This window comes from Nyctibius grandis, chromosome 3 (assembly GCF_013368605.1).
Source record: "Nyctibius grandis isolate bNycGra1 chromosome 3, bNycGra1.pri, whole genome shotgun sequence".
Classification (NCBI taxonomy): Eukaryota; Metazoa; Chordata; class Aves; order Nyctibiiformes; family Nyctibiidae; genus Nyctibius; species Nyctibius grandis.
In genome coordinates this window covers 43,512,254-43,537,023 of record NC_090660.1, presented here as the reverse complement: position 1 = coordinate 43,537,023, position 24,770 = coordinate 43,512,254, and the positions used below count along the sequence as shown (strand labels likewise).

Genomic DNA, 24,770 nt, shown 5'->3' with positions numbered 1-24,770 from the left:
GAGAAACTATAACATGAGCACTATGCATGCAATCAAAAGGTAAGGTATGAATGGAGACAGGTTTTGTAGAGAGTCTTTCATCAGACCAGTTATTACATTTAGGGAAGAGGGACAAAATGTGGTCAGACGGGCTATCAGCAGTATTTCAGATCATCAGAAAACTCTATTATACTACATTTTACCCATAGATAGTCAGAAGGTACCACTACAGCAATGTCTGTAACCAATCAGTATTACAGTGGTACTACGAGCGGTCTCTTCCCTTCCCAGACAAGATCAGGAATTAGTACTGATGAGAGAAGGGGGTTCATTACAGCCCGGCTATAGGGGCAGCAGAGTCACTGCTCCTTGCTTTACCTTGGGCTCCTGCCCTGTTCTAGGTCAGGCACACTGCTGGAGACATTCCCCTCCAACCTCTTCTCTCCTCATGCAGCACAGGTATTTGGTGCCTACAGCCTCTTGTAGCTCAGCCAGTTCTCGCGGAGAAGCTACAACTGATCTGTTGAACACTCCCTGCTATGATTTCCAGCCTGGAACAGCAGGATGAATATGGCCAGGTGGCCAAAGTATGGGGACAAAATATTGAGGGGTGGTCTCATTTGCCTATGAAGTAGCTGTTCTCCAAAAAGATGACTCCCTAAAGAGAGAGGAAACCTTGTAGTGGGCCAGTTCTGAAAGTACCATATCCAAACCCTATTGGTTGGTGGCAGGACTGACATTACAAAAGACAGTCTGGGGCCAGTTTGTAAGAGAGTCCAGAAAATGTACTAAAGTGGCAGAAATCCTTCCAGGTAGATGAAAGTCTCAGAATTAAGATTTCACTGTTATTAAAGAAAAAAACAAAAACAAAACCAAAGAAACCAAAACCAACAATCCAAACCACACACACGTGCGCACAGAAGAATATCACCCCAGGAGCTCCAAGCTCTCCTTGTTTCCAAACTGTTTGTTAGTTATTTCTAACTATCAGCTCAATCTCCTAGAGTAAGGTTGAATAATGATTTATCATTAAGCTACTGTCTACAATCCTGACACATCTCTCTCTCATCTTCATTTGTATGTAACAACTGGTATACAAAGAAGCAAGCAGCTTTTATTATTCTGATAGTGTTACACAGAAACAGAACGTGTAAGAAACAAAACATGAAAGTCTAAACTAAACATCTCTATTCCCCTATAAGAGATAGTAATTTATTTTAGGCCTGTTTCAAAAATGACAATAAAAATAGTGCTTTCAAAATGCAAATATCCCACTATTTTTTTTTAAAGCACTGGCACGTGCAATGAAGATGATCTTCCAAAGAAACAGGAACACAGGGAGAAAAATAGTCACTATCAGAGTTTCCACATACATAGCTTTAGATATTTGAAAAGCACTATTTGAGATACATCAGAGACTACATTTTAAGAATAAGCCTGTGGAGAATTATGGTGAGAAGCTAGGTTTGAACCCTCCTTCCAAATGTCAACATTTCAGGTAGAAAAATGCCTGCTGGAATGGCAGAATTTGACATGGGGTTATGTTCACATTGCATGCTAAGTCTGAGCTTTGAATCCTTGGCTTTGACAAAACTGAAATACCCCGAGTTTTTAAAAGTATGAACGGGCGAAAATTCTGAATGGGCAAAAACTCAAGCCTCAAAGTGTAGGCATCTAACCAGGACTTAACAAGCAATGTATATGCAGGTACCTCTTTTGAGACAGAAACTGGAGTTTAACACACAACTTGAAGACAAAGACAGAACGCTTGTCTTGTGCTGAAAGGCCCTGAAGATAACACATACACATCTTCACTCCTCAACTGAACCACGGGAGACAGAATATCTGCTTGAAGGCAGTACAACAAAGAGATAAGCTGATGTAAAGAGGATTATCAAAGTCGCATTTCGCCTAAGCACCCTGATACTTCTCTCTCACTTATTTTATCCAGATAACATAGCAACGATCAGCCATTTTCCAAGTCGCATGTGGAGAATTTCAGAAACCCATGCAACAAGGATTTCTCTGCCAGCTTTCTGGGTTTAGATTAATGCAGGAAGGCTGGAATTGCACAGCAGGAAAAACCAAACCAGCAGACTGGGAATTCTTACATGGTGCATTTTACAGTAATCTTTGCATAATACAGCACTTAAACATCCCACATAGTATTTTAAACCTTTTAAAGTTAATTGATCTATCTAGATCACCACCAAAAATACCGAGCCAGGCTCCAAATGCCTAACTACTATGGATAATAGCAAAACTTTTAATTCAAGGAAGATCAGCATCTAAAAACTTCATGTGAGATTCTCTCCTTGCATAAAGCAATGCAACTCCCTTTAAATAATGACTTCACACGAATTCATATTGCTTTAAGGCTCTGACATTGAATCATACATAGGCAGCCTCTTATCTATCCCAGATTTAATAATCTTCCTATCATAGTACTGATGAAAATACGAGCACGTCTTCTCCTTTGTTCTTCTCAAATCAAAATGCACAAAGAAAAATACTTACGACAAGTCACTGAAGTCTGGAAAGACATACATGTGCCTAAAGCTATCAATGGCAATAACAGGGCAGTCTGCTGGAGTCTTCTGAATATGCAGGAGTGGGTGCCTGAATTTATCACAGTCAGCATGGAGGAAGTTTATTGTACCTTAAAATTGTGAGCAGACAAAAATCCATGTTAAGATTTTTTTTTATTATTATCTTGAAACCCTAAACACTTTCATAAGTATTACAAAGGTGGAGATATTAGATAGACACAACATGCAAAACTTGAAAATAGATTGAAATAACTAACACTACCAAAATAACAGATGTTCTTGAAGTGTTTTTGGCCACAATACAAACTGAAGTTTTGTTTAATGCCCTCTCACACTGCATGAAGTCATTTAGACAAGGAGGATTTCTGAAACTGTTACTTACTAATAAATTGTGTATCTATTTTAATAATTTCCAGAGAAGTCGTTCCTCACTGTCAAAAGTACATAAAGCCCTTCCGACTGAAGAGCTTTAAAGCTAGGATTCTGTTTGGCCTTTGCTCCCACTCTGAGTTTGCCTGAAAAAAATGATACTAGTAAAACTAAGAAGTAGTAGGAGTTACTACAAACCTTTTTCACTTATTAACTGTCGTGCAACCTCCTGTTGGAATTTCTCTAAACTGTCCAGGTCATCTTTCATGTGGAAAAGTATGAGAAAAGGAAGGCCTTCTTCTGTCAGTTCCTGCACAGAAAACAAAGGACAAATCTCATTTCTTCCATTTCTTAAGGGCACTTAGTAAGCGATTCCAGCAATTTTCAAATTCAACGAGATCTCTCCTTTAAAACAACTGAAAGAACAGGAATAAAGGTGTTAACTGCTGACCCTTCATCTAAGATACCTGAGTGATACAGTTAACCATATTTCCTTCCTCTGTATCACATACAGCAGATAAAGGATAAAGGTATCTCAACATTTCAGGAAGGGATACACTTGCACTGGAATACCTTCTCAAAAGAAATAGCCCAATTCTGAGAAAACAAATCATCTTCATAGAAACAACAATAAGGCCTGAACAGCATATATTAAATCCTATGAAAAGCTGAAGGTGTATTCTAGGCCCAGTCCTAGCTTGGTTCGTGTACTAAGCTAGTGTTTTCTTAGCATAACACAATGAATATCTTTAAATAACACCATCCTAAAAAAAAACAAAAACAAAAACAAAACAAACAATGAAGAAAAAAGGAAAAAAGCAGAAGTGATCTAGTCCTTCTCTTTTGTCCTGACTGGTCATCTGTATAACACCATTCTTAAGTTCACAGGCTAGTATATTACTAAAATTGATGACGAAATTAAAACCTTTGTTGGACAGGCAAGCTTTAGTTCCTCACAGAAATGTGTTCTTGCAGCCTGAGCTCCTTTTAAAGATCTCTGTCCAGGGACAGATAAATGTAGGAACTCCTTGAATGATTTATTCAGTATTTTTCTTCTACTCAAAACCCAAACAAAACACAAACAACAGGCATTTACTTGCTTCAAAAGTGATTTTTAGGCACCTTTGAACATCAGCTCAACTTGCTATAGCGTGACTGAAGAAATAATCATTTATCATCTAACAAATGCTTACAGTCTTGCCTATCATTTGCACAACTGGTGTACAAGCAAATGCTCCTAATTCTTCGATTCTAGTCTGCATCATAATAAAATTATGCTTTTTCAGAAAGAGAGCACTCGTCCATTCTGCCACCAAATAGAATAGTTTCTTCAGATATTTTTGATTTGCAGTAAGTTGGAAGAAATGCTTTCCATATCAGTAGGCAGCCAGTTACTTAAGGTACATGAAATGGCTGTCATTCTCCCTTCAACCAAGTCTGTCGGGTAAGTTGAAGCTTGGTCTTTTAACAGCAGATGGCAAAGATCCTCATAGCTTCAGTGGTCTTGATGAAACCCAAGCTTCCCAATCCATCCCTAAACAAACCACTAATCACATTTTCTCATTTTTACACACACAATTTCAGCTGGGTCTCATGGGTCTCGGCCTCCTCTCCCATCAGAGAATGGGAAACAGCCTGTTTCGTACCACTATGATTGTGGCTCCGTTTCCTCACTCATTTCAGCAGTTACGTTTCCCAAGGGAGAACTCCCAAACAGAGCTTGCGAGTCTTGCTTGCAACAGCTAGAAGGACAACCTTGGTTTTGATAAAAGCATTTTAACTATGCAGATATGTGGCAAGTTAAATTCACAACATAAATTAATCTCCAAAAAGGTTGTTAGATAGCTGGCTTGAAAGCTTTGCTAATTTTGGCCCCGTTTTCTGTAAAGTACCTTCTTTTGTTTGCTTTTCTATTCCAGCTTTCATAGCATGTCTTACTGATCAGGACATGGCAAGCCTGGAGAAAAGAATACTGAGGGGGGATCTTATCAATACTTACAAATACCTTATGGGCAGGTGTCAAGAGGATGGGGCCAGACTCTTCTCAGTGGTGCCCAGTGACAGGACAAGGGGCAATGGGCACAAACTGAAACATAGGAAGTTCCATTTGAATATGAGGAAAAACTTCTTTACTTTGAGGGTGACAAAGCACTGGAACAGGCTGCCCAGGGAGGCTGTGGAGTCTCCTTCTCTGGAGATATTCAAAACCCACCTGGACGCAACCCTGTTCAACATGCTCTGAGTGAACCTGCTTTGGCAGGGGGTTGGACTAGATGATCTCCAGAGGTCCCTTCCAACCCCAACCATTCTGTGATTCTGTGAAGTGGAATAGCTATTTAATTTGCTTTGGACTGGTCCCTCAAAAGCTACTGCCTCATTTGGCACTGGCAGTACCAAAAGATTTTTCATTCGATCTGAGCTGCCCACATGACTTCTCTATGCCTTTGAGAAACTTTTTACTCTTTCAGAAATTAACAGTTCAACACCATTGTTCACTGTATGAATACAGTTCACTGTATTCATACAAAATAAAACTAAACAGACTGATTAGAGGTTAAATGGTGATTTCTTCTGAATGATACTACTGATCCCAACAGACTTTTCTTGTCAAGTACAGGGACTCTCCCTCGAACCAACAGTCTTCTCAAGCAGAAGACCTTGCTTCAGAGTTCAATTACTATGTGTTGTCTAAAGTCACAATGATGAACGCTGTTCAGACTGGCCATCTTCCTGGCTAGCCTGCCCATGACACTTATCAGATAATGAAAATATTAAGAAAGTAAACGAGGGAAAAACCTACCAGCAGTTTACAGAGGCCAATTTTGATTTTAAAATTGAATTTGAAGTCTATGGTAGAAATTTTTGTCTTTATCTTATTTCCATGATATCCTAGTACCATAAACACAGCTTAACAGTCACAGCACTTCATATTTTTACCCTGTAATATTGTGCAGTATGCATTAAGAGCCCATTTAAATACTGTACAATTTCAGCAGGCAGATGAATCTCAGTTTTGGCATGTTTAAATTTGTTTGGGTACTGGCAGCACTGAAATTTTTAAACAAATGTTGCTAGGCAAAATGTCACAGTGGAATTGTAAATATCTGCTTAAGTAAACAGGAGTCAAAGGTTGAGAGAACAACCAGAAAAACCACAACACAATGTGGTACAAGCTGACAGTGATGAACCTTGGCTTCTAAGGCTCAGAATCCACTTTTACCATGGGAAAAGTACACTGAAAATCTACCCTATACTTCTAAACATGTTAAACATGTGGCATCTTTTACATATTGAGTTGCAAATGAAGAATTGAAGTTTAACTAACAGAACTTTCCAATAAAAGTTGGCAGGTTGACTAGAAGATTGTACTTAAACCACTCTGTGCATTCCACCCTATCTGTCCATCTGTCATGTAACCTGACGTGTTCTGCATGCCCAGAACAGCAGCATTACGTACACTGCAGATTCAGGATAGAAAAAATTAAGTGTTCAAACTGCAAACAAACCATATAACTGCTTCTTTGGTTTCTAATCCAGTGTGGACAACATACTGCAATTTACTGCAGTAAACCTCACCAGAGTTTCTAGCAGATGCTGTGGCTATGTATAAACTCTCCTCGTGAGATACTACAAACTTGCTAATTTTCTAAAGATTTTTTTTTCCCTGTTGGTTATTTAAAATACAGAGTTGGAAATAGATGAAAGAGGACTAAGTTACAAAAGAAAACAGAAAAGCATTGAAAGAAAATAATGATAATGAGAAGAAAAAGAGATGTTTAAAAGTAAACCCCCAAATTCCATCGTACGAATTACAGCTAAAAGAAGAAACCCAAGGGAAAGAGCATGTGAAGCTAAAAAGATTAAGAAGGTACCAGTGTTTAAACACAGACTGACAAAAAAATATCACAGTTTTTATTACAATTCCCAGAAGCTTGCCAGTTCTGTAGATGGTCACCCACCATTTAATGTGCTTATTTATTAGATAATGCTTTGGAAGTGGTTAATACAGTAACATTTTTCTACTACTAACTTTAACATTAAATTTTAAAAGCTGATTATAACTAAAGGATAGTTCACAACTATTTCACTCTTTCAAACTGTCATGAACATGCTGACATGGATATTTTCTACCCTGACTAGAAGCATTTTTTTCAAGGTCATAATAGATGCAAAAAGCACTTAAATAACATTTATGTCTGGATCTTAAATCAACATTTAGTCATAACATTTGTATAAATAACATGTACTTACTTTAGATTAATAATACAACCTCCCCAAGGTGTTACACAACCATACATACTTACAGACACACACATTCTTATGCACACACACATTCTTAGCATCCCAGTGTCCACACTGCAAATCACCAGACACTTCTTACATGTTCTATATGCATGCTTATAACCTCTTACTTTGGCAGTGTACGAGACTACTACAAGTCTGCCTCCATTGAGTTTCAAGTCTAACCAAAAAGCTCTAAATGAATGAAAAGACATTACCTGACAGCTATTTTTCTGCAAAAAGCAAAGCATGCAGAAATTTCTTTGGCATGGATTAGATACCTTCAAAGAGACATTTTGGTTTTGAGAAAGAAATCCCAAAAGGAGAATGGCAGAAAAAATTCCTACCTCCCCATTTTCAAACGTAATTTCTCGAACTAGTGGTACGCATTTGTCTTGTGTCCATGCATATATCAAATCAAAATTAGTTAGCGAGCCTAAATACACCATATCTGGAGCATTTTCCTGTTGAAAAGAAAAATATACTGGTTGAAAAACAGTAAAAATGACTTTGCTACCTACAAAGAAGATTACCTACCTGATATAATAAAGTAATAACATCCATATAAATATTGAAAGCCAATCTTACACCAATATTCAACTCTTGTGCATGCAACATTTCTATTAACTATGTTACAAAAGTACAACAGGAAAATAAATATTGCATATTATCATTTATGCAGTCAACTTCACTTTTTAAGACAACTTAAGAACTGAAAAGATACGTTGTTCCAAATAAGGGATCCTTCAAATAAAGGCTATTTGGACTTCCATTAGGTTGAAAAATAGTATCTCCATACCTAAAAAACCCATTTACATATAAACTAAATGCAGATATTAAGCTGCTTCATGCTGATAGTTACAAAGACTCACCAAAAAAGCTCTCCTAATGTTCTACAGGACTTGAAACTGGTATTTTACATTTGCTTTGCCAAAGAGAGATGAATAAATAGTTTTCCTTTATTTGCTATTAGTTTTCACTCAGAATTCAGTGCTGCCATCTTTTAATGTAATTACAATTTTGGTTAACATGAAGTGAAGCATGACTTTGCAAGCTGTGGCCATGATTAAGCACACCTTACTTCAGAAACACCATATAAATTAGGTAACCTAATAAATTCTAGTTTTGCAGAAAAAGGTTTGAAACTCTTTCCCTTTTATGTCTTTTTTTATTTATTTCTCTTTTGTAAGTAAGTCTTTTCATACATTAAATTTGAGAAGGAGCCAATTTTCAGATATTAAGTTTCCAAAAAGCAATTCTTGCAGATTTTCTTCTGTGCTGAATTTTTCCTCAAGTAAAACTATGTTTATGAGAGTTTGTTAACATACAGTTAATTTTACTAATTCCTTTTTTTTTTAATGAAGAGAACAGCTCTTAGCCCTTGTGGGCTAAGACCCACAAGACAGGCAAGTGACAGCCAGAGAAATACTTAGTAATTGTCACTTGCTTTGAAAAACATGAAGTGCTCCTGCTGTTGAACTTCATAGATTTTTAAGACGTCTACACAACACAAAGTTATCTATACACATGATGATTCGACTGTGTTACTAAGAAAAAAACCTCAAACATTTCTGGACATTGACACTTAATATAGCAGATTTAGGTTTTGTGCACTTAATTGGCAACAAACAAGACAGATCTTTTTCACTGACTCAGAAACACTAGTTCCTATGACCTTATTTCTCACACTATTTAGTGGTGAAATAAAATTAAAGTTTGAGATGCAGTTACATGCTGAATGATCTGAATATAGTCTCCATTAATTCATATTGACATATAATGATAATAAGCAGAATAAAATACATAGTTACACTTACCCCTGGTGGCTTGTAGATTATATTGTCTCCGCTAAATCTCTCTGCTTTTGAAATAGCCCTACAACAAACCAACCAGTAAGCATGTCTTGGTACAGACAAATAAAATAACTGAGATACCAAAAATCATATTTAAATTTACTATCCTTTCTTTACTTGTTTGTTTTTGGTTTTTTTTTTCCTTCAAAATTTGAGAATTAAAATCCTTGATCTTTAAAGTAAACTGTAAAGTGACTCCACAGAAACTTGGCCTGACTAGATAAGAGGGCATTAAGAGTGTCAGCAAGATGTATCCCTAAGATTAGAAGTGTGGACTAAAGGCATTGAAGTGCACATGATGAATGCTAGTACAATTTTGGATAAGAGACCATCAGAGAAAAGTGTTAATGAATTAATATAATCATGTAAGTTAAAAAAAAATACCTAGTCTTAAGGAAGGAAAGGAGAGAAAGGTGGATTCTTGTTTGCATTTACTCTTCCTGTTCCATTGTTTACACTGGAAGTTTACATCTTATCTACCCTGATAAAGAAAGGCTTTGAGAGGTTCTACCAGCACAGGCACTGAGGAAATGAATAACAAATAAGCTCACACTGTCCATTTTACCATCAAAACAGATCTATAGATCACAAGGCACAGCACGCAGTTTCTGACCACTGATGATACAGTATGTGCGCACCTGGAAAACACATGCAGTTCCTCCTTGGTATTCAGCTTAGTATGTCATTTTAGTGAGTTCCTCCCCTGCCTCTGGAATATTTTGTGGTTCCTTAATCCCAGTTGCAACAGAGTGCTCTGGAAGCTGCTAGCTTGTACCCTCAAAATTACTATCTCTTATTCAAACAAATGGGGATAGCTATGCACCCAACATAGGAGATAGAAAAAAATAAGGGAAGAAAGCTCTCAACAAAAATAAACCCTTTCACCACCTTCAGACATCAAAAGAGGCCTTCTCTCTTCTCTCCCATGCCTTGCTGTTCCAGGGCAAGTCATGCTGGCAAGACAGAGCTGACTGGCTGCACATGCCACAAAAGAGTAAAGTGAACTACCTACTTCTTTTCCTGTTAGCATAGGCTAAAAAGAAAGCATGTCAGCCTCTGGGAAACATTAGCTAAGTGTTCCAGCTTCTCCAATTATAGTATCTCTTCTGTGGACTCAATACAAGCATTGGTGAAGACTGATTAAGAGATGCAAGAGGGAGGAAAAAAAAGAGAAGTAAAAATACCTCACTTTATCTCACTGCAAGATGAGGTAAATCTTCCAGAGGTCTGAACAATTTAGAGGGCCAAGGCAAAAAAAAGGAGACATCATGGGGCTTAACTCAAAGTACCTACGTTTTATTTATTTCATTTGATCCAGTTATCCTTTTCTTATCACGTACAAAAGATGTCTTGCATAGCATGTTACATATATCAGTATTTGCACCAGTTTAGTGACGTGTATTTTAAAATGCATTTTTGTATTCCAGACACGATGACTGCTCCCATAATGTGAAATTAGGCTTCTTTGTGAGCATCATTGGTGACGTAAACCACTCGCATCTCAAACAATCCTTCACTGAACAAGAAGAAAGTGAAGACATAGAAGCCACCTACCTAATCGCTGCTTGGTAAGCTGATAACAATCTATAATGAAATATACGCTCTAGGGTAAGCCTGTGGTGGAACCCAAAAGGTCCTCTTCTCTGTTCTTCCACTTCAGTAGCTGTAGTGTGACTGATTTGTTTCAGATAACTCAAAGTGGGGACATGATGTGAAAGTCCAAAACGCCTGAAGATACACCTCTTCAAAACAACTACCAAAACGGAAACGCTTCAATTGGCATTTTGTCTCTTCTTGAAGCAGTAACGTAGAAGGTGAACCTCTTGGAACCACACAACACCCCCCCCCCACACCCCGTATTTGCTTGTTAACATAAAATTAAAACAGTTCCTAGATTCGTCACTCTCTTCCATGAATCATCTACGGTTCATCATAGCCTTTTAAGATAAAAGTATTTTTTGGCTGTTTGTTTTGGTTTTCTGCATTTGGCTTCCTATGCTATGGCTCGATGGCACAAGACCATTCTCTTCCATGTCTACAAACGTTTCAGATTTATCCCTCTCTAGTTCTACTTCTCGTATATACCTCTAATATCTCTTCATCAGTATCCCTCCTGTCTCCTTCTGCTTACAAGCCTTCTCTCATTAATCTTGCTCTGCAGTCACTTCAGATCTTAACAGAACTGTAAGGATCAGTCAATTCAAGAATAGTTTTAAGCATCAAGATGATCTGCAACTAAGTACCATTAATATAGTTTAAAAATAAGCTAATACAACTACCTAAAGCCAGAATAATTTTGGCAGAGCAGGGAACAATTCTGCCTTGACAGATGTTAGCAAAGTAATTAATTCTTTCCTGTCAAATTGATTGTTTTGAGTTTATTTTCCTAGAAGTTTGAACATGACAGCTCATGTTACCATATACCTTTTGAACTCTGTCCATAGCAAACCCAAAAATCCCTCCCAGGGCCTGTTAGGATGCTCAGTCAGAAAAGTTCCACTGATCAGGGCCAGCTCCCCATGAAACATTTTGCTATACATAATCTGAATAGAAAACATTGTTATATAGCCAGTATCTCCCCTGGAACTCTTCACATATAATTTTTTAGGAAGCTTGAGAGCCACAGCCACTCAGAGATGAAAACATTTAGTTTCCAAGGTTGCTGTCTGGAAGGCTGCACTTTAAAACAGTAACAGCTCCAGGCTAGAAAGGGAAAAGGAGTCTGGAGAAGAGAAGAACAACAAGCCTGCAGTGCAATCTGTAGTTACATGGGCAGGTTACAAATAATCAAACTCTGATCTGTGCTGTTATGTTTGCTTATTGCTTATATCTAAAGAAGAACAAGAAAAAATAAAAAAACATAGTAACTACTTCAAGCACAGCATCCAACAACCAAATACTAACCCTGAGTGGTGGAAGACTATTTCTCATTATACGAAGTTGACAAATAGCAAACCAAAGACAGACTGACTCAAACAACAGGAGAGAGAATCGTAGAAGTATTGTTATCTTACTAATGATTTTTAAAAAGACATTCCTGAAAAGTTAAAAGTCATATGAGGGGGCAAAAAATGATTTAAAATCCTAATAATAACTCAGACTGGCTGCCCTGAGAAAAAGAATGGATGCACTCATCAGAAAACATTTCAGATCACAGAAAGGGTTATTAGGCATTGGAATGGGCTACCCAGGGAGGCGGTGGAGTCACCATCCCTGGAGGTGTTTAAGAGAAGACTGGATGTGGCACTTAGTGCCATGGTCTAGTTGACACAGTGGTGTTAGGTCAAAGGTTGGACTCAAATGATCCCAGAGGTCTCTTCCAGCCTAGTTGATTCTGTGATTCTGAGATAATGGCCGCTATTTGGGGTAAGACTAACAGACCTACAGACCACAGATTTACAAGATTTGATTATTCTCTCATGGCCAAGGCTACTTACACAGTCATAGGATACCTAATTGGGAACTGAAGGAAAGCCATGTGTACTCCTGAACATTACAAATACCCTCGCCAACCCCCAAACTTTTTTTTTTTTGGAAACATACTGGGAGAGGCATCAGTGACTGACAAGTTTTGTTCAAACAGATGAAACATTTTCTACCTTGATACATCCTCTCAGTTTCTCTGCTATTCTTCACTACATCCAATTCAAAAAACTCTTAGGGCAACTGTATATAGTATAAAAGTTAGTATAACCCATGCAAATTCCTGATCTTGCAACTGTGGGTAGACTGCAAACCACTGCATTCACATTAATGCCCAATCACTTTAAATCGGTTTGTGCTGGCACATCAAACACTGCAGAAAGAATAATTGCATTTTATTATGCTATTTAGAAAGAGAATCACTCACTCCCAATTTATTCTTCTTGCTCCAGTGAAGATCTTTTAATATTTTAAAATATTGCTGTAAATCTGTATAACAAGGAGAAATTTGAGTTTCTGTAGGCTGTTCTTCTAGACTCATACTATGTAGCTCATGAATGCAATTGCCTTTCTAAACTGTTACCATGTGTAGTGACACAGAACTTGCATGAAAAAGACCCAGGGACAGAAATCAGGCATTTTGGAACAAGGTCGTCTCCCCTGACATTAAGAAATAAGCAAGCAACTACTGAATTATTCTTTACAGAAAAAAAAAGGAAGGAAAAAAAAACCTACAAAAAGGAAAAAAAACCTACAAAAAGGAAAAAAAAACCTACAAAAATGATCACATTTTAAAGAAAAAAAGTTTCAGAGGTTGCAAGAGTTACTCATTCTGCAAAGCTGATAAAATTTTTGCCAAAAAGTTTTCAAACTCTTTCCTACTTGTTCCCCTCTCCCTCCAAAGAAGCAGGTTTTTGAGACACAACGGTCTAGCATCCCCCGCTAAAACCGCCCCAATTACGTTTAAATTATACTGAAAAGGAGTGAAAAAAAGAAAACGGAGGCAAAAATCAAAGCTGAATTTCACAGCAAACAATAAGACTAGGAGGAGTTCTCTCCTCCCTCCTCCTATCTTTCTTGCAGTGTTTTTATCTGTTAAGGGCTAATCTCTTCAGTTATGCCACACTGAAAATATTAAAGAAGTCCGTTCATTAAATTACATACAACTCATTAACATAATTTCAATAATGAAGTCATGCAATCAACACATTTTAAAACTTACCCAAAGGCAGACAGGAATACACAATCATCATGCAAAATATTCGCTACTCTTTCAAAGGTTCTGTAATTGTCAGAGTCCTTCTGCTCAAAGTATCCAACAATATTTCTTCTGCTGCGCTATAAAAACAACGGTTAAATTATGACTTACCTCAAATTATCAAAAACTATCGTTACTCCCTAAGGATATTAAATATAGAGGTGCCATTCATTCAACAGTCAATAACTGTGCAGAAGTTACTTCTTTTCTGCCTTTTCAATATTGAGAAGCATCCTTGTGAATATTTTTCCAGTGAGGAATGTTAGAAGTATCTTGTCAAATACAATATATGATTCTTTTCAAATAAAAGTAAAATAAGTAATTTGGTAGTGGAGTTATTGTAACAAAATGACTGCAGTTGAAAGTGATTATATGGGAATAATTTGTAATACTGGAAATAATCCACTCAGTTTAAAAAAAAAAAGCACTCACAAAATTTCTGAATGGAGAAAAAAAGAAGTAAATATGTACTTCAAATGCATTATGTTTCATCAGTTCAACATTAAAAAAAAGAATAATAATATATTTAGAAGGAACAGAATTGAAAGACTTACATCAAGAGAATTAATTTCTTCCAAATCCTGGACCTCCCGAACAGGGTCACTCTTCTGCTGCCTGATATAATCTGCTATTGCTGTCACAGATCTCTGGCCCCTGTATTCTCTCTTCATCATCATTCCATTCCGGAAGAGTTTCAGAGTTGGGTATTTGCTTATCCTGTATCTCTGAGCTATATCCGCTAAAAAGAAATTAAGAAAATAAAACCAAAGCGCTACAAATACAGAAATACACTGAACATGGTATCTGATACATGTACCTGTGCTTACGTAGTGGAATTTCTGAACCAGTAGTTCTAAACAAGAACAAACTAAAAAAAAAAACCTAAACACTGCCATGGGGGGAGAATGGATAGCAGCTACTGTATTTCTCACATGTACTGATCTTCATTAAAAAAATGATGACCAAAATCTGGGGTAAGTAAAGGCTCGACGTGGTCAGCTATGATCATTTAGTACACTTCCTACGAACAACTAGGAAAGCCCATTTAAAAGCATGAGAATCTTAAGAGCTTGCCAAATCTCAGTTAATGAATCCACTTGAGAAAATTTTAATAAAATAAATCATCCCCTATTTTTCTTTAAACTCACTATGATTTTTATCTCAATTACAGTGCTGGAAATATAACTGTCATGTCTTAAATTTTAGAGAACGTGAACCCTGTGCAAATTATTTCGTGAAACCTACGAAGGCCAGAAGACTGCTGTTACAGTTCTGAGCTGTTCAGGTTTTGAATAAGCACAAAATTTCAGGTTTCAAAATTAAGGGAAACATCTCTCTGGTCAACCAGTGTCAGCATTCCCTTCAGGACAGTTCTTCATTCACATCTATACGTGCAGCCCAGCTTTCTTCTAGACTTGGACCACACAGAGCTTCATACAATAAAATAACATATTTGCATTCATGTAGCATAAGAGCACTAGCTATTTTCACCTTCATATAACAGGTCAGTTATTTAACTTGAAGTTATTTATTCATGGGACTTACAAATGTAAAAGAAGAGTAAAAAAAATGTAAAGAGGTTTTACAGTAAAATTAGAAGAGCAGCAAAGAAGAAAGCTGAGCAGGAGCAATAAAGCCCAGTTTCCCATGAACGTGCGTCCTGTGCCCCATATCTTCAATCGCTACTAAGGCAATAATCCGGTTCTTCACTACGCCCCACCAGAGTGCTTCAAGTGTCCCTTTTTCCCCTCTTCCACTTTGGTTAATCACTAGGACACGGCAAGTTGTAATAGGTGTTGCAGCTAGTTCCCAGCTACACACTGACAGGGAAACATACATAACCAGCAAGTGGTTCATGGCACACTAAGCACGATCCACCAGCCTTGAGTTTTTACAGCAGCCTTTGCTACAGTGCAGAAATTGGGTTTGTGCATCTCCAATATCCAGCAATGGCTTTAATCAAAGTTTGTAAGTACTTAAGAGCTTTGAATGCTCTTCCTCCTTTCAGATGCAGTTGAAGTCCAGCAAAAAGCTTCAAGGAGTTTTTATGAGGAAGGACTGGAGAAACAAGGTAACCAGATACGCTTTGGATTCTTAGGAAAACAAGGCTAAAAACAAAAAATAGAGACAAAGCATACAATGCCAAGTAGATTTCCACAAGCACTTTCCTTTTGCTTTTGCTTTGTTATGCCCTTCTGTTCACTCCTCCCTGGGAAATATACCTAGAAACAAAAAAATCTCACAGCCTCTGTGAAAACTGGGTGTCCTCTATTACAGGGTGGGATGCAGTTTACCTAAACCTCAATCATGTTAAGTCCAACTAAATAAATCCCAAAATATGAGCAATCTGCTCACTTTCCAGAGCTGCTTAATCCTTTGAGGTGACTCTTTCCAGTCAACCATACCCACATCCTGCTTCCCCTTTGCCCTTTCTCTCTCAAGGAAAGACAGAGACGGTGAAATTCAATAGACCAATTTGTCCTTTGGAGACAGAGAAGTTTCATCCAGTCAACAGAGAGAGGAAGGCATTGGAAGTGTGGGTTGAATGTGTGTGCTGTTACTTTTCACTGACTCCTTAGAAGTCAAACGGTACACTTCAGGTGACCTGGACTGGCCCACAGCGACCTGGACTGGCCCACAGCAGGAAGGCAATCAAATGAGAGTCCATCAGTGTATTTGGCACAGTACTGAACAATGTAAAAACTAATCCTTTCTGACAAGAACATCCTTTCTTCTCAATTACATATTTACCATGAAGCAGATTTGCTTTCTACCTTACACTTACTCTTTTTTAAAGAGAATGGAGACAAAAGTCCTGTGAAAACTATTATTTAGAGGCAGTTGCCATGAACAAACTGCTGAAGCTGAACAGCTAACATACATCTCTCAGCTGCAAGCCAAAATGAAAATCCTGTGCAACTGGAAATAAGCCAGTCCTCTGTGGACCTGTGCCTCTAACTGTCTTCCAGCACATAGAGCTCTCTACCTCCTTCGGACTTTTAAGAGATAACAAAAATTATTAATTCCCTGCTGTCTGGAGAACACTCAGTGAAAAAAAATCAGTAGTTTTAATTGCTGTTAAAAAGCCATTAATCTCTTGCTGCTTTAGTTACTGAAAATAATCTTTGTAGCAGCTACACAACTTAAACCAGTCCAAGAACTGGAAACAAAACATGCATGGCAAAGGAATAAGAACGAACCATGTCTACTCCACAAAAATGTTCTTTAACATCCCTCAAACCAGTAAGCTTAAAAGCTTCACAAGTTCCTAACAAGCTCTGCATCACTATAAAATATTACGGAATTCAGCCTATCAATTTTGACTTAAGAAAGGATTTGACCTGTTTCCTAAATATCCCAGAAGAGTTTCTAAATGCACCAATTGCAGTTAAAGTTAAGGGTAAGACATTTTACATCCTCAATTCAAAGTACTTTTATTTCAAATTAATACAAATTTCTCAAGGGAAGATGCCAATTTATTCAACATGAACAAGTATTAGATCAATACTTCTTTCTTCCTTTAAAATGCCGTCACTTTTTAGTTAAAGTATGTAAGAGCTGCCTGCCAGAAGGCAGCAAGTATAGTGGGGGAGGAATCACTTTATATTTGCTCAGCATCAGCAAACCAGGCGTTTGCTGCCCTTCTCTCCTGTTGACAGAAGGACCTTTGGTCTGACAGTACGTCAGTCTATCAAAACTTGACCAGGGTCCAAGAAGGGACAAGAAGCATTACATATCAAGGTTTCACAGAAACACATGGGGATTAAAGATTGTTACTGTTACAGAACTCCACAGCAAGCGAACACCAAAACTACACTTTTGTCTCACAACATGGGCTCTTTCCTTCAGGTTATTTCCAGTTATATGAGGATGCACGGGTTGCAGAATGGGCATTTAGGGCATCTTCAAGGTTCTCTGAGATGGAGATCTCAGTCCCTAGTGATGTGAATGTTCATCAAGTGCTGAAGTTGCATAAAAAAAATAATGGTAATAAAATACCCACTGTCAAGACTGAATTCAAACATTATTTCATAAGTCAGAACTTGCATGCTCTTTACAAATTACATTGAGATTCCATGAATACTGGTATTTGAACTAACACAGAGAGATGATGGTCTACACAAGTAAGTATTTGAAAACCATCTTTTACAAAATATGAAATGCAAGTACATGAAAAATTGTTTGAATTAATTCAAAAGTCAAATAGAGTAAACCTTAAATGCTTCATTAAACCCTGGCATTTGATACAGGTAGAGTTAGCATAAGCAGAGCAACTACAAAATTATATTCCTTTTAAAATTGGAAATACACAATGCAAATACATGGAATATTGTTTGAACTCATTCATAGATCGCAGTAGTTATAGTAAATTCTAAATTAAATTTAAAAATATTTCCAGACATTCTCACTGTCCATTTTCTGATGAAAAGAGGTATTTGAAACAGATAAGGGTAACCTAGCTAAAGAAGAAAAAAAAAAAAAGTCTCTCAGCTACACCTTTACATTTTCTTCAGATACTAAGGCACCCAAAAGGTACAAATCTTGAGTTTGTATTTTGCCCAATTAATCATTAAATCATAAGCTTAGTGTCTATGTCACCAGAATTGTTTCTCACTAGTTATGATAGGAATCTATTGACATATTTGATCTTCTTCCCATCTTCTACAAATCAGAAATTTCAAGCAGAGCTCCAATAACTGGTGAATTCTGATTATTCTCTCCTCCCTGTTGGTATACAACCATTTCTAAACTGTCCAGACTATTTTCTACTATTCATTCCACACACTCCAACAGGAATGTCTTCACAGTCGCTCAGTTCTCTTCATAGATGCATTCTTATTGATACTTCTCCTGAACTACAGAAGAGAAAGCAAAGCTGCCTTTTAAAATAGGGATGAGACAGCAGCCTTTATTGTTGTTTCGAAAAAAAACTTTTACACGAGGCCTGACATTTACACCCATGTTTTCTAAGGCAGTCTCCCACATCATCTTCTGAGCAAAACTCTCCCAGAAAATGTGCTTTATGAACTGTTAGTTGTGATCTGTATCTTTAGCGTATCTCTTGCACTGTCAGACATTTCTCTGTTCTCTGAGCCTCATGTGTTCCTCTACTCAAAGGAATACCAAACCCCATTTTTGGGGTTGGTGTGTCAGGCTTTTTCACATGTACACACATTACCTAAGCTACAGGTTCAAGCAAGCACGCAGCCTGAGACATGATTCCAAGAATGCTTCAGACTTCATTGCTCTAGGTTAACACCACAACACCCTGTCCAAAGAGTTCAGCTAGTTTATCAGATCACATCCCCGAGAATCTCAAGTCCATTGTCACTAAATTAAAATTAAATGTACAATGAAGAATATGTCGAAAAACTGCATCAAGACACACTATATTGAAGGAGGCTTCCACCCATATGTAGTTAAGAAGATCCTTCATACTGACAAACCAGCAATATTTACAAGGGTCAGGGTATCACCCCACCATTAACTCAGTCCACTGTCTTAGTCTTCCAGGGTCATAATTCATACCACCACCAAACAAATATTTAGATTTTAAATCTACGGGACTGGCTCTCAAAACACATGTCCACTAGGATTTGAACAATACTGATAATTATCCTAAATGCCCATCTCATGCACCACATGAAGCAATTCACATGCTGAACAGAGGACTACAACAGCCTAAAAAATTATCTGGAAGAAAATCAAACTTCTAAAACTCAACCCCCACAAAAATAATTTCTGAAGATACTCGTAGTGTCCCTTTTTCTAAGGAAGGCCTTCACGTGGTTTGAGGAAGAGCTAGCACAAACCCAAGCTACTGCATTTTCTAATTTTGTTTTTATATGATGGTTATAGGGGTTGCATAGCTACTTATATATACAGAGCTTGAATTTACTGGATTTAACACTAATCTTATTTTGAGTCAAATCATCTTAACTCTTCCTCACCCTTGTGCAATATCTTCCGTCTCAAAGGTAACAAATTCCTTCAGCTGTGTATTTGAAGCTGGGACTACCAAATGAGTATTCTGCTTGCTCACTTGAGATCAATCACATCTTTTGAAGTCCCTCAGGCTACCTGCTAGGGCACACCACAGATGAGAAGCGAAATCTGTCTTTGATAGGTACCTTTTAACTTATTATTTCTCAAGCTTTTTTCTCTCAATTTAAGTTCACTTAAAAAGGCCTTTTCGCCTCCTACTTTCTTACATACAGCACTACATTCACCTTACGATTAAGTATTTCATAATACAGCATTAATTCTCCTCAGTTAAATTACTCCTCTTGTGACACTTGCACACAATCATAAGACCTGGGAATGTTCATAGGAAGCAGAATTAGAAAGGAACTTCAGAGACCAGCTAAACTAGGCATCCTACCCCGATGATTGTGATACCAGTGACTTGTACGTTGGACCAAAACAAGTACAAGAAAAGCAATCAATGTTCTCCATCAAACTCTGCTACTAAGCAGCTGAGAAACAGCAAATCTAGGCCACCTTCTGCTGCAAAGGAGCATTCACAACAGCCATGCCTGCTCTTAGCGGGGCCTCATCAGTAGGCATCCAGTAACCTTTTCTGACAGGCTTACAAAATGGCCCTCCTGAGGAGAGCCATCAACAACCTCTCTGAATCGCATCCACTTTTTATTTTATCCAAAGATAACTCCTTCAGACTGATTTTTTCCAGGCAAAGTGGCAGGAATGCAATGAAATCCTCATGCTCATTTACCGTTTCATTTATAGTTCATTTATGAACCTCCAAATTTGTTATCGTACTGAGCTATTTTGCTTACCAAAGGCACAGTATCAATACAATCTAAGTAACTCTTTGAAGACTAACACTAGGACACATAACAGGAATGGCCAGACCCAGAGAGATCAGCAGCTCACTGTACTGAATGAGAGTACTACCCATGGACGCTTTGAAAGAAAGAACAAGAGTTCCCTAAACAATCTGTCTAGCAAAGCACCTCTCAACACCCCACCAGAGAGTTGTTTTCTGTTTGGAAGCACAAAGACTTATGCAAACCAACTAATATTTTTTATGTTTTAACTCAGAAACCAAAGGAAATAATGGTGTAGTAGAATTAAAGCCCCAATATATACTTTAATTTTTAAGAATTCTGTACCACAACTCCTAAAATTGAATTCATAGAACCTGTTCACAATATAAACTCTCCTACAGAAACATGAGTTGTTGCATATTGCAATATTCACTCACAGAGAACAGAAACATAGGAAATCCATGGTACCAAGTGAGTTTCCAACATTGCTGCTTAACACAAAGGATAAAAAAAAAAACACAAAAAAAAACCACAAGCAAGCAAAAAAAAAAAAAAAACAACCCACCCCACCAAAACCAAACCTTTCTAATAATGTATATGCAAAAAGATCTTCTATAATTTTATATGGAAGGTCACCTTTACTAGGTATTACACTTAGAATAGAGGTGCATAATTTTTAAGATAAATGAGTTACTAAACTGTACACACCAAAATCACCAAGATTTTAACAGCAAACAATATAGTGGAACTTAGATATTTATCAGTTATAAAAGCATGAGGTCTTGGAAACTGAAAGAGTACCTGCTTCAACAGATTTACCTTTAGTGTATGTTCCACACCAGCTTAAAAACAGCCTGCTGACTTAACTTACACATTTCAGCTATAATTATCTTCCACAACATTATAAACTGGTGTAAAATATAACACATACAGAGGCTTAATATAGTGTTAATATTTAGATTTTGTATTTAAGCACATTGGGGCCTATCACCTTCCAGAAAAACATCTTTATATTGGCTATTGGCTATAAGAGCAGACAGAATGACGGTTTTGTCGTTAAGCATCAAACATTTGGCAGTGCATCAATAATTCTCTTTAATTTGCCTTACCCTCAGAAGCTGGTGTGAGTTGTTGGGCCCTGCAGTGTGCTTCAATACAGTGCATTAAATTGAAAGTATCTATGACTGGCTGACCATTCTGAAAGCTGGTTTTGAGTGGCCTGAAATCAGCTATTTGTATTCCCTACAGAGTCTCCACTTCAAAAAGAAACAGATTATTTGTAATGCAAATAATCCACCATCTCTAGAACATAATCCTAACAGTTAACTACTAGTGGTATGAAATCTACAGGCATAACAAACCCCAAAATATTGGCATAAACCTTCAAGTGTTGCTAAAATATGTAAACAGTTAACAAAAATATAAAGCTAAAACGGGAAAAAAAAAAAAGACCATAACAATCTTGACTCCAGCATTTAATAAACTACTACAGCAGGCCCAAGCTGGATAATATAGTAACATTCACTCTCTTATTAAAAAGCTGCTATTGCATACCTGAAAAATCAAAGTTAAAATACTTAAAACTTTAGGACATATCCAATAACTGCGTGCCATGAAATGTACCATTGCTTACAACCCAGCAAATGAACAGTAGAAAGCAGGAATGATATATACAGCTTTGGTATTTTAATTCAAAAAGGCAATGCAAATTGGGGAAAAAGACTTGGTCAGTCATTATAGGATTTTAATTCTCACATTTTACAGCTTCTGCAGCAGAAGTCATGCTCATCTACTTCTTAAACTAAGCACACAAAATACAGAAAACTCATGGTATTTCAGTAATAAACAGAAAGACTAAAACTCCTGGCTGCCTCATACTACTTATCCCACCACACCTCCTCCCAGGGGAAGGAAAACAGTCTCTGCTGTAGATTCTCCTCCTCCATCCAGGCCTTAGCTCTCTGTAACAAGCTATGATGAGCTCAATTCAATGAGCATATGAGAAGAAGATTAAGCAACAAACTTCTAAAGTGTTTCAAAGACTTGAGGGGGCAAAAAAAAAGTTCTTAGGCAGTTAACTGCTAAGACAAGAACACCTCATGGTTAAACACTGGGCATCCAGCAGCCCAAAGACTCTCCAAGTTACCCAACCACCTAAAGCTGCAGCAAACCAGATAAGGACTTCAGTTGTTAATGTAAACCTTAATAATAAAACTCAACAACACAAGCTGATTTTGCTACAGTCTTCTGTGAGAACTTTCTATAAAGTTTCATTGTCAATATTTTGACTCAATGAAAAGATGAGTCAACCAGACTGTTAAACACCGAGATGAGACTTATTTATTAATGACAACCATAAAAATCAAGTAAAGGAAAGTGTGAATGTCCTTAATTCCCCCCTCCACCCCCAACTGATTCACGTTAATTTGAGAAACTCTCACTAATGTAATTGATAGAATATATACAAAAGTATACACGAAGTAATTTCAAGGACGTAGAGTGACTGGTTTAATAAGCTGATAATGTTTGCAACAACTGCATTTATTTTCTACAATTGCAAAGATCAGGGGCAGTTTGTGTAGACCCTGCAGTAGCTCTCTGAACAAAGAAAGACAAAAAACTCAATAAGAAAACTTAAGCAAAGACAGCATATCAGGCTTTGCCTTCAATATACTCCTCCAAAGGATTTCATTGCCTTACTTGAAAATTTACTTTTAGGGATGACAAATGTGAATACTTAATGCTATGCTTTTGATTAAGATCTCCCAAGCACACACAATATAGACAGATGATTGGAAGCAGAAGAGAAAACTAAGTATGAAAAAGAAAGAAGCTGAAAATGTAGTGTAGTATTTGAGATGAGAAGGTATTCCAGGTTAAAAAAAAAAAACAAACTAAGCAAACCCTAAACAAATCCAAAATGAAAACAACAACAACAACAAAAAAAAACAACAAAAAAAAGCACCCCAAAAACCCCACCAGCCCCCCCAAAAAAATCTATGATTCTAGAAAAAGCTATTCAGGAAGGAGGCAGGAAAACATCCACTTAACAGACACAACTTTATAATGAGAAAGAAAAAAATACTACTGGACTTTTAAGTCAAGGAGACAAACCACATCTTGTGAAGCTCATTAAGTACAGACACCCCTGTCCACTCTGCTGCTGTTCCAGAAATGCTACAAGGAGTTACACAAGTGCACTGTTCCACACTGTATTCAAGGCACTAGAAGAGATCTGCTCAGAGGAGGAGATTCTACAACCGTATGTCTAATGTAACTGCTCTTCAAGAACACGTTATGTTCAAACTTTTGTTATCAGTTCCCCAACACACCCCTACCACTCCAATGTAGGAAGGGAGTTGAATGCTTCAAAGCTGCTCACATACCCTAGGTGAATACTGTTGTGCCTCTTTTCCAGCTGAGGCTATAAAGGGGGTCTGATATCCCAGTGATTCAAAGATTTAATCCCAGAGGCAGTTAAGTTTCCTGTGGTCATGAATTGGTCTTACTGATCTTTGGGAAGGGACAAAATAGAATCTCCTTGGCCACACCTGACAGCCTGAAGAAACAGCTTATCTTACATTTCAGAAACAGATTTGATACCGTTTGCTCCCTTAAAAGTTTGTTTGTTTCGTTTTTGGTTTTGTTTTTTTTTTTTTTTAATGCTTGAGATCTCTTTCAAGATCGCAAGACAGGTGATCTCAGTGTTGGGCAGCTACATGCACTCATACAAAATAGAGTACAGAATGGTGCCAGTGGAAGGTGCTCAAGGGGACTTCCTGACTTTTAAATCTGCAAGTAAGAACCAAGACACTTCAAGAATTCTCATTACAGGGAAAAATCCTCTCTAACACCAAAAAAGTTAGATTGTCAAAATGGGAAAGGAAAAGGTAAATAAAATCAGTTACTTTTCACAGATATTCAATTGACTTTTTTTCTGTCCTATGAGGTTCTCTCTTTAGTTTTTTTTGACAGAGCACTAAAACAAAACTATTACGTCAACGGTAAGTCCCAGGGATATGCTACAGATACAAACTAATAACTCTGTACAGTGATTCCTCAAATTTCCAACAGTGATACTTCTTACAAATTAACAGTTTTGTAAAGCCCAAATATTATAATCAGTATTGGTTAGAACTGAATTTCTGCTGGGATTTGAATCCACTTGCAACTGGTACTACTCTTTGGGAATCAGAAGCCACTGTAAAGAAACTATATTTTCAAGTGCTGTTGTTCCAGAAGCATAAACCAGAAGAGTTGATCTTATAGT

General features: G+C 37.4%; 1 protein-coding gene across 2 annotated transcripts in view; it reads right to left on the bottom strand.

The window, feature by feature from the left end:
- Positions 1-24,770, bottom strand: part of ERP44 (endoplasmic reticulum protein 44) — a 55,460-nt gene that overhangs the window by 4,051 nt on the left and 26,639 nt on the right. For both annotated transcript variants that reach the window (XM_068396431.1, XM_068396432.1), the window contains exons 5-10: positions 14,267-14,451; positions 13,677-13,792; positions 8,996-9,053; positions 7,526-7,642; positions 3,096-3,207; positions 2,497-2,638 (exon numbers count right to left, since the gene is read on the bottom strand). In XM_068396431.1, the coding sequence (XP_068252532.1) occupies positions 2,497-2,638; positions 3,096-3,207; positions 7,526-7,642; positions 8,996-9,053; positions 13,677-13,792; positions 14,267-14,451 (730 nt within the window). The remainder of the gene's footprint in view (positions 1-2,496; positions 2,639-3,095; positions 3,208-7,525; positions 7,643-8,995; positions 9,054-13,676; positions 13,793-14,266; positions 14,452-24,770) is intronic.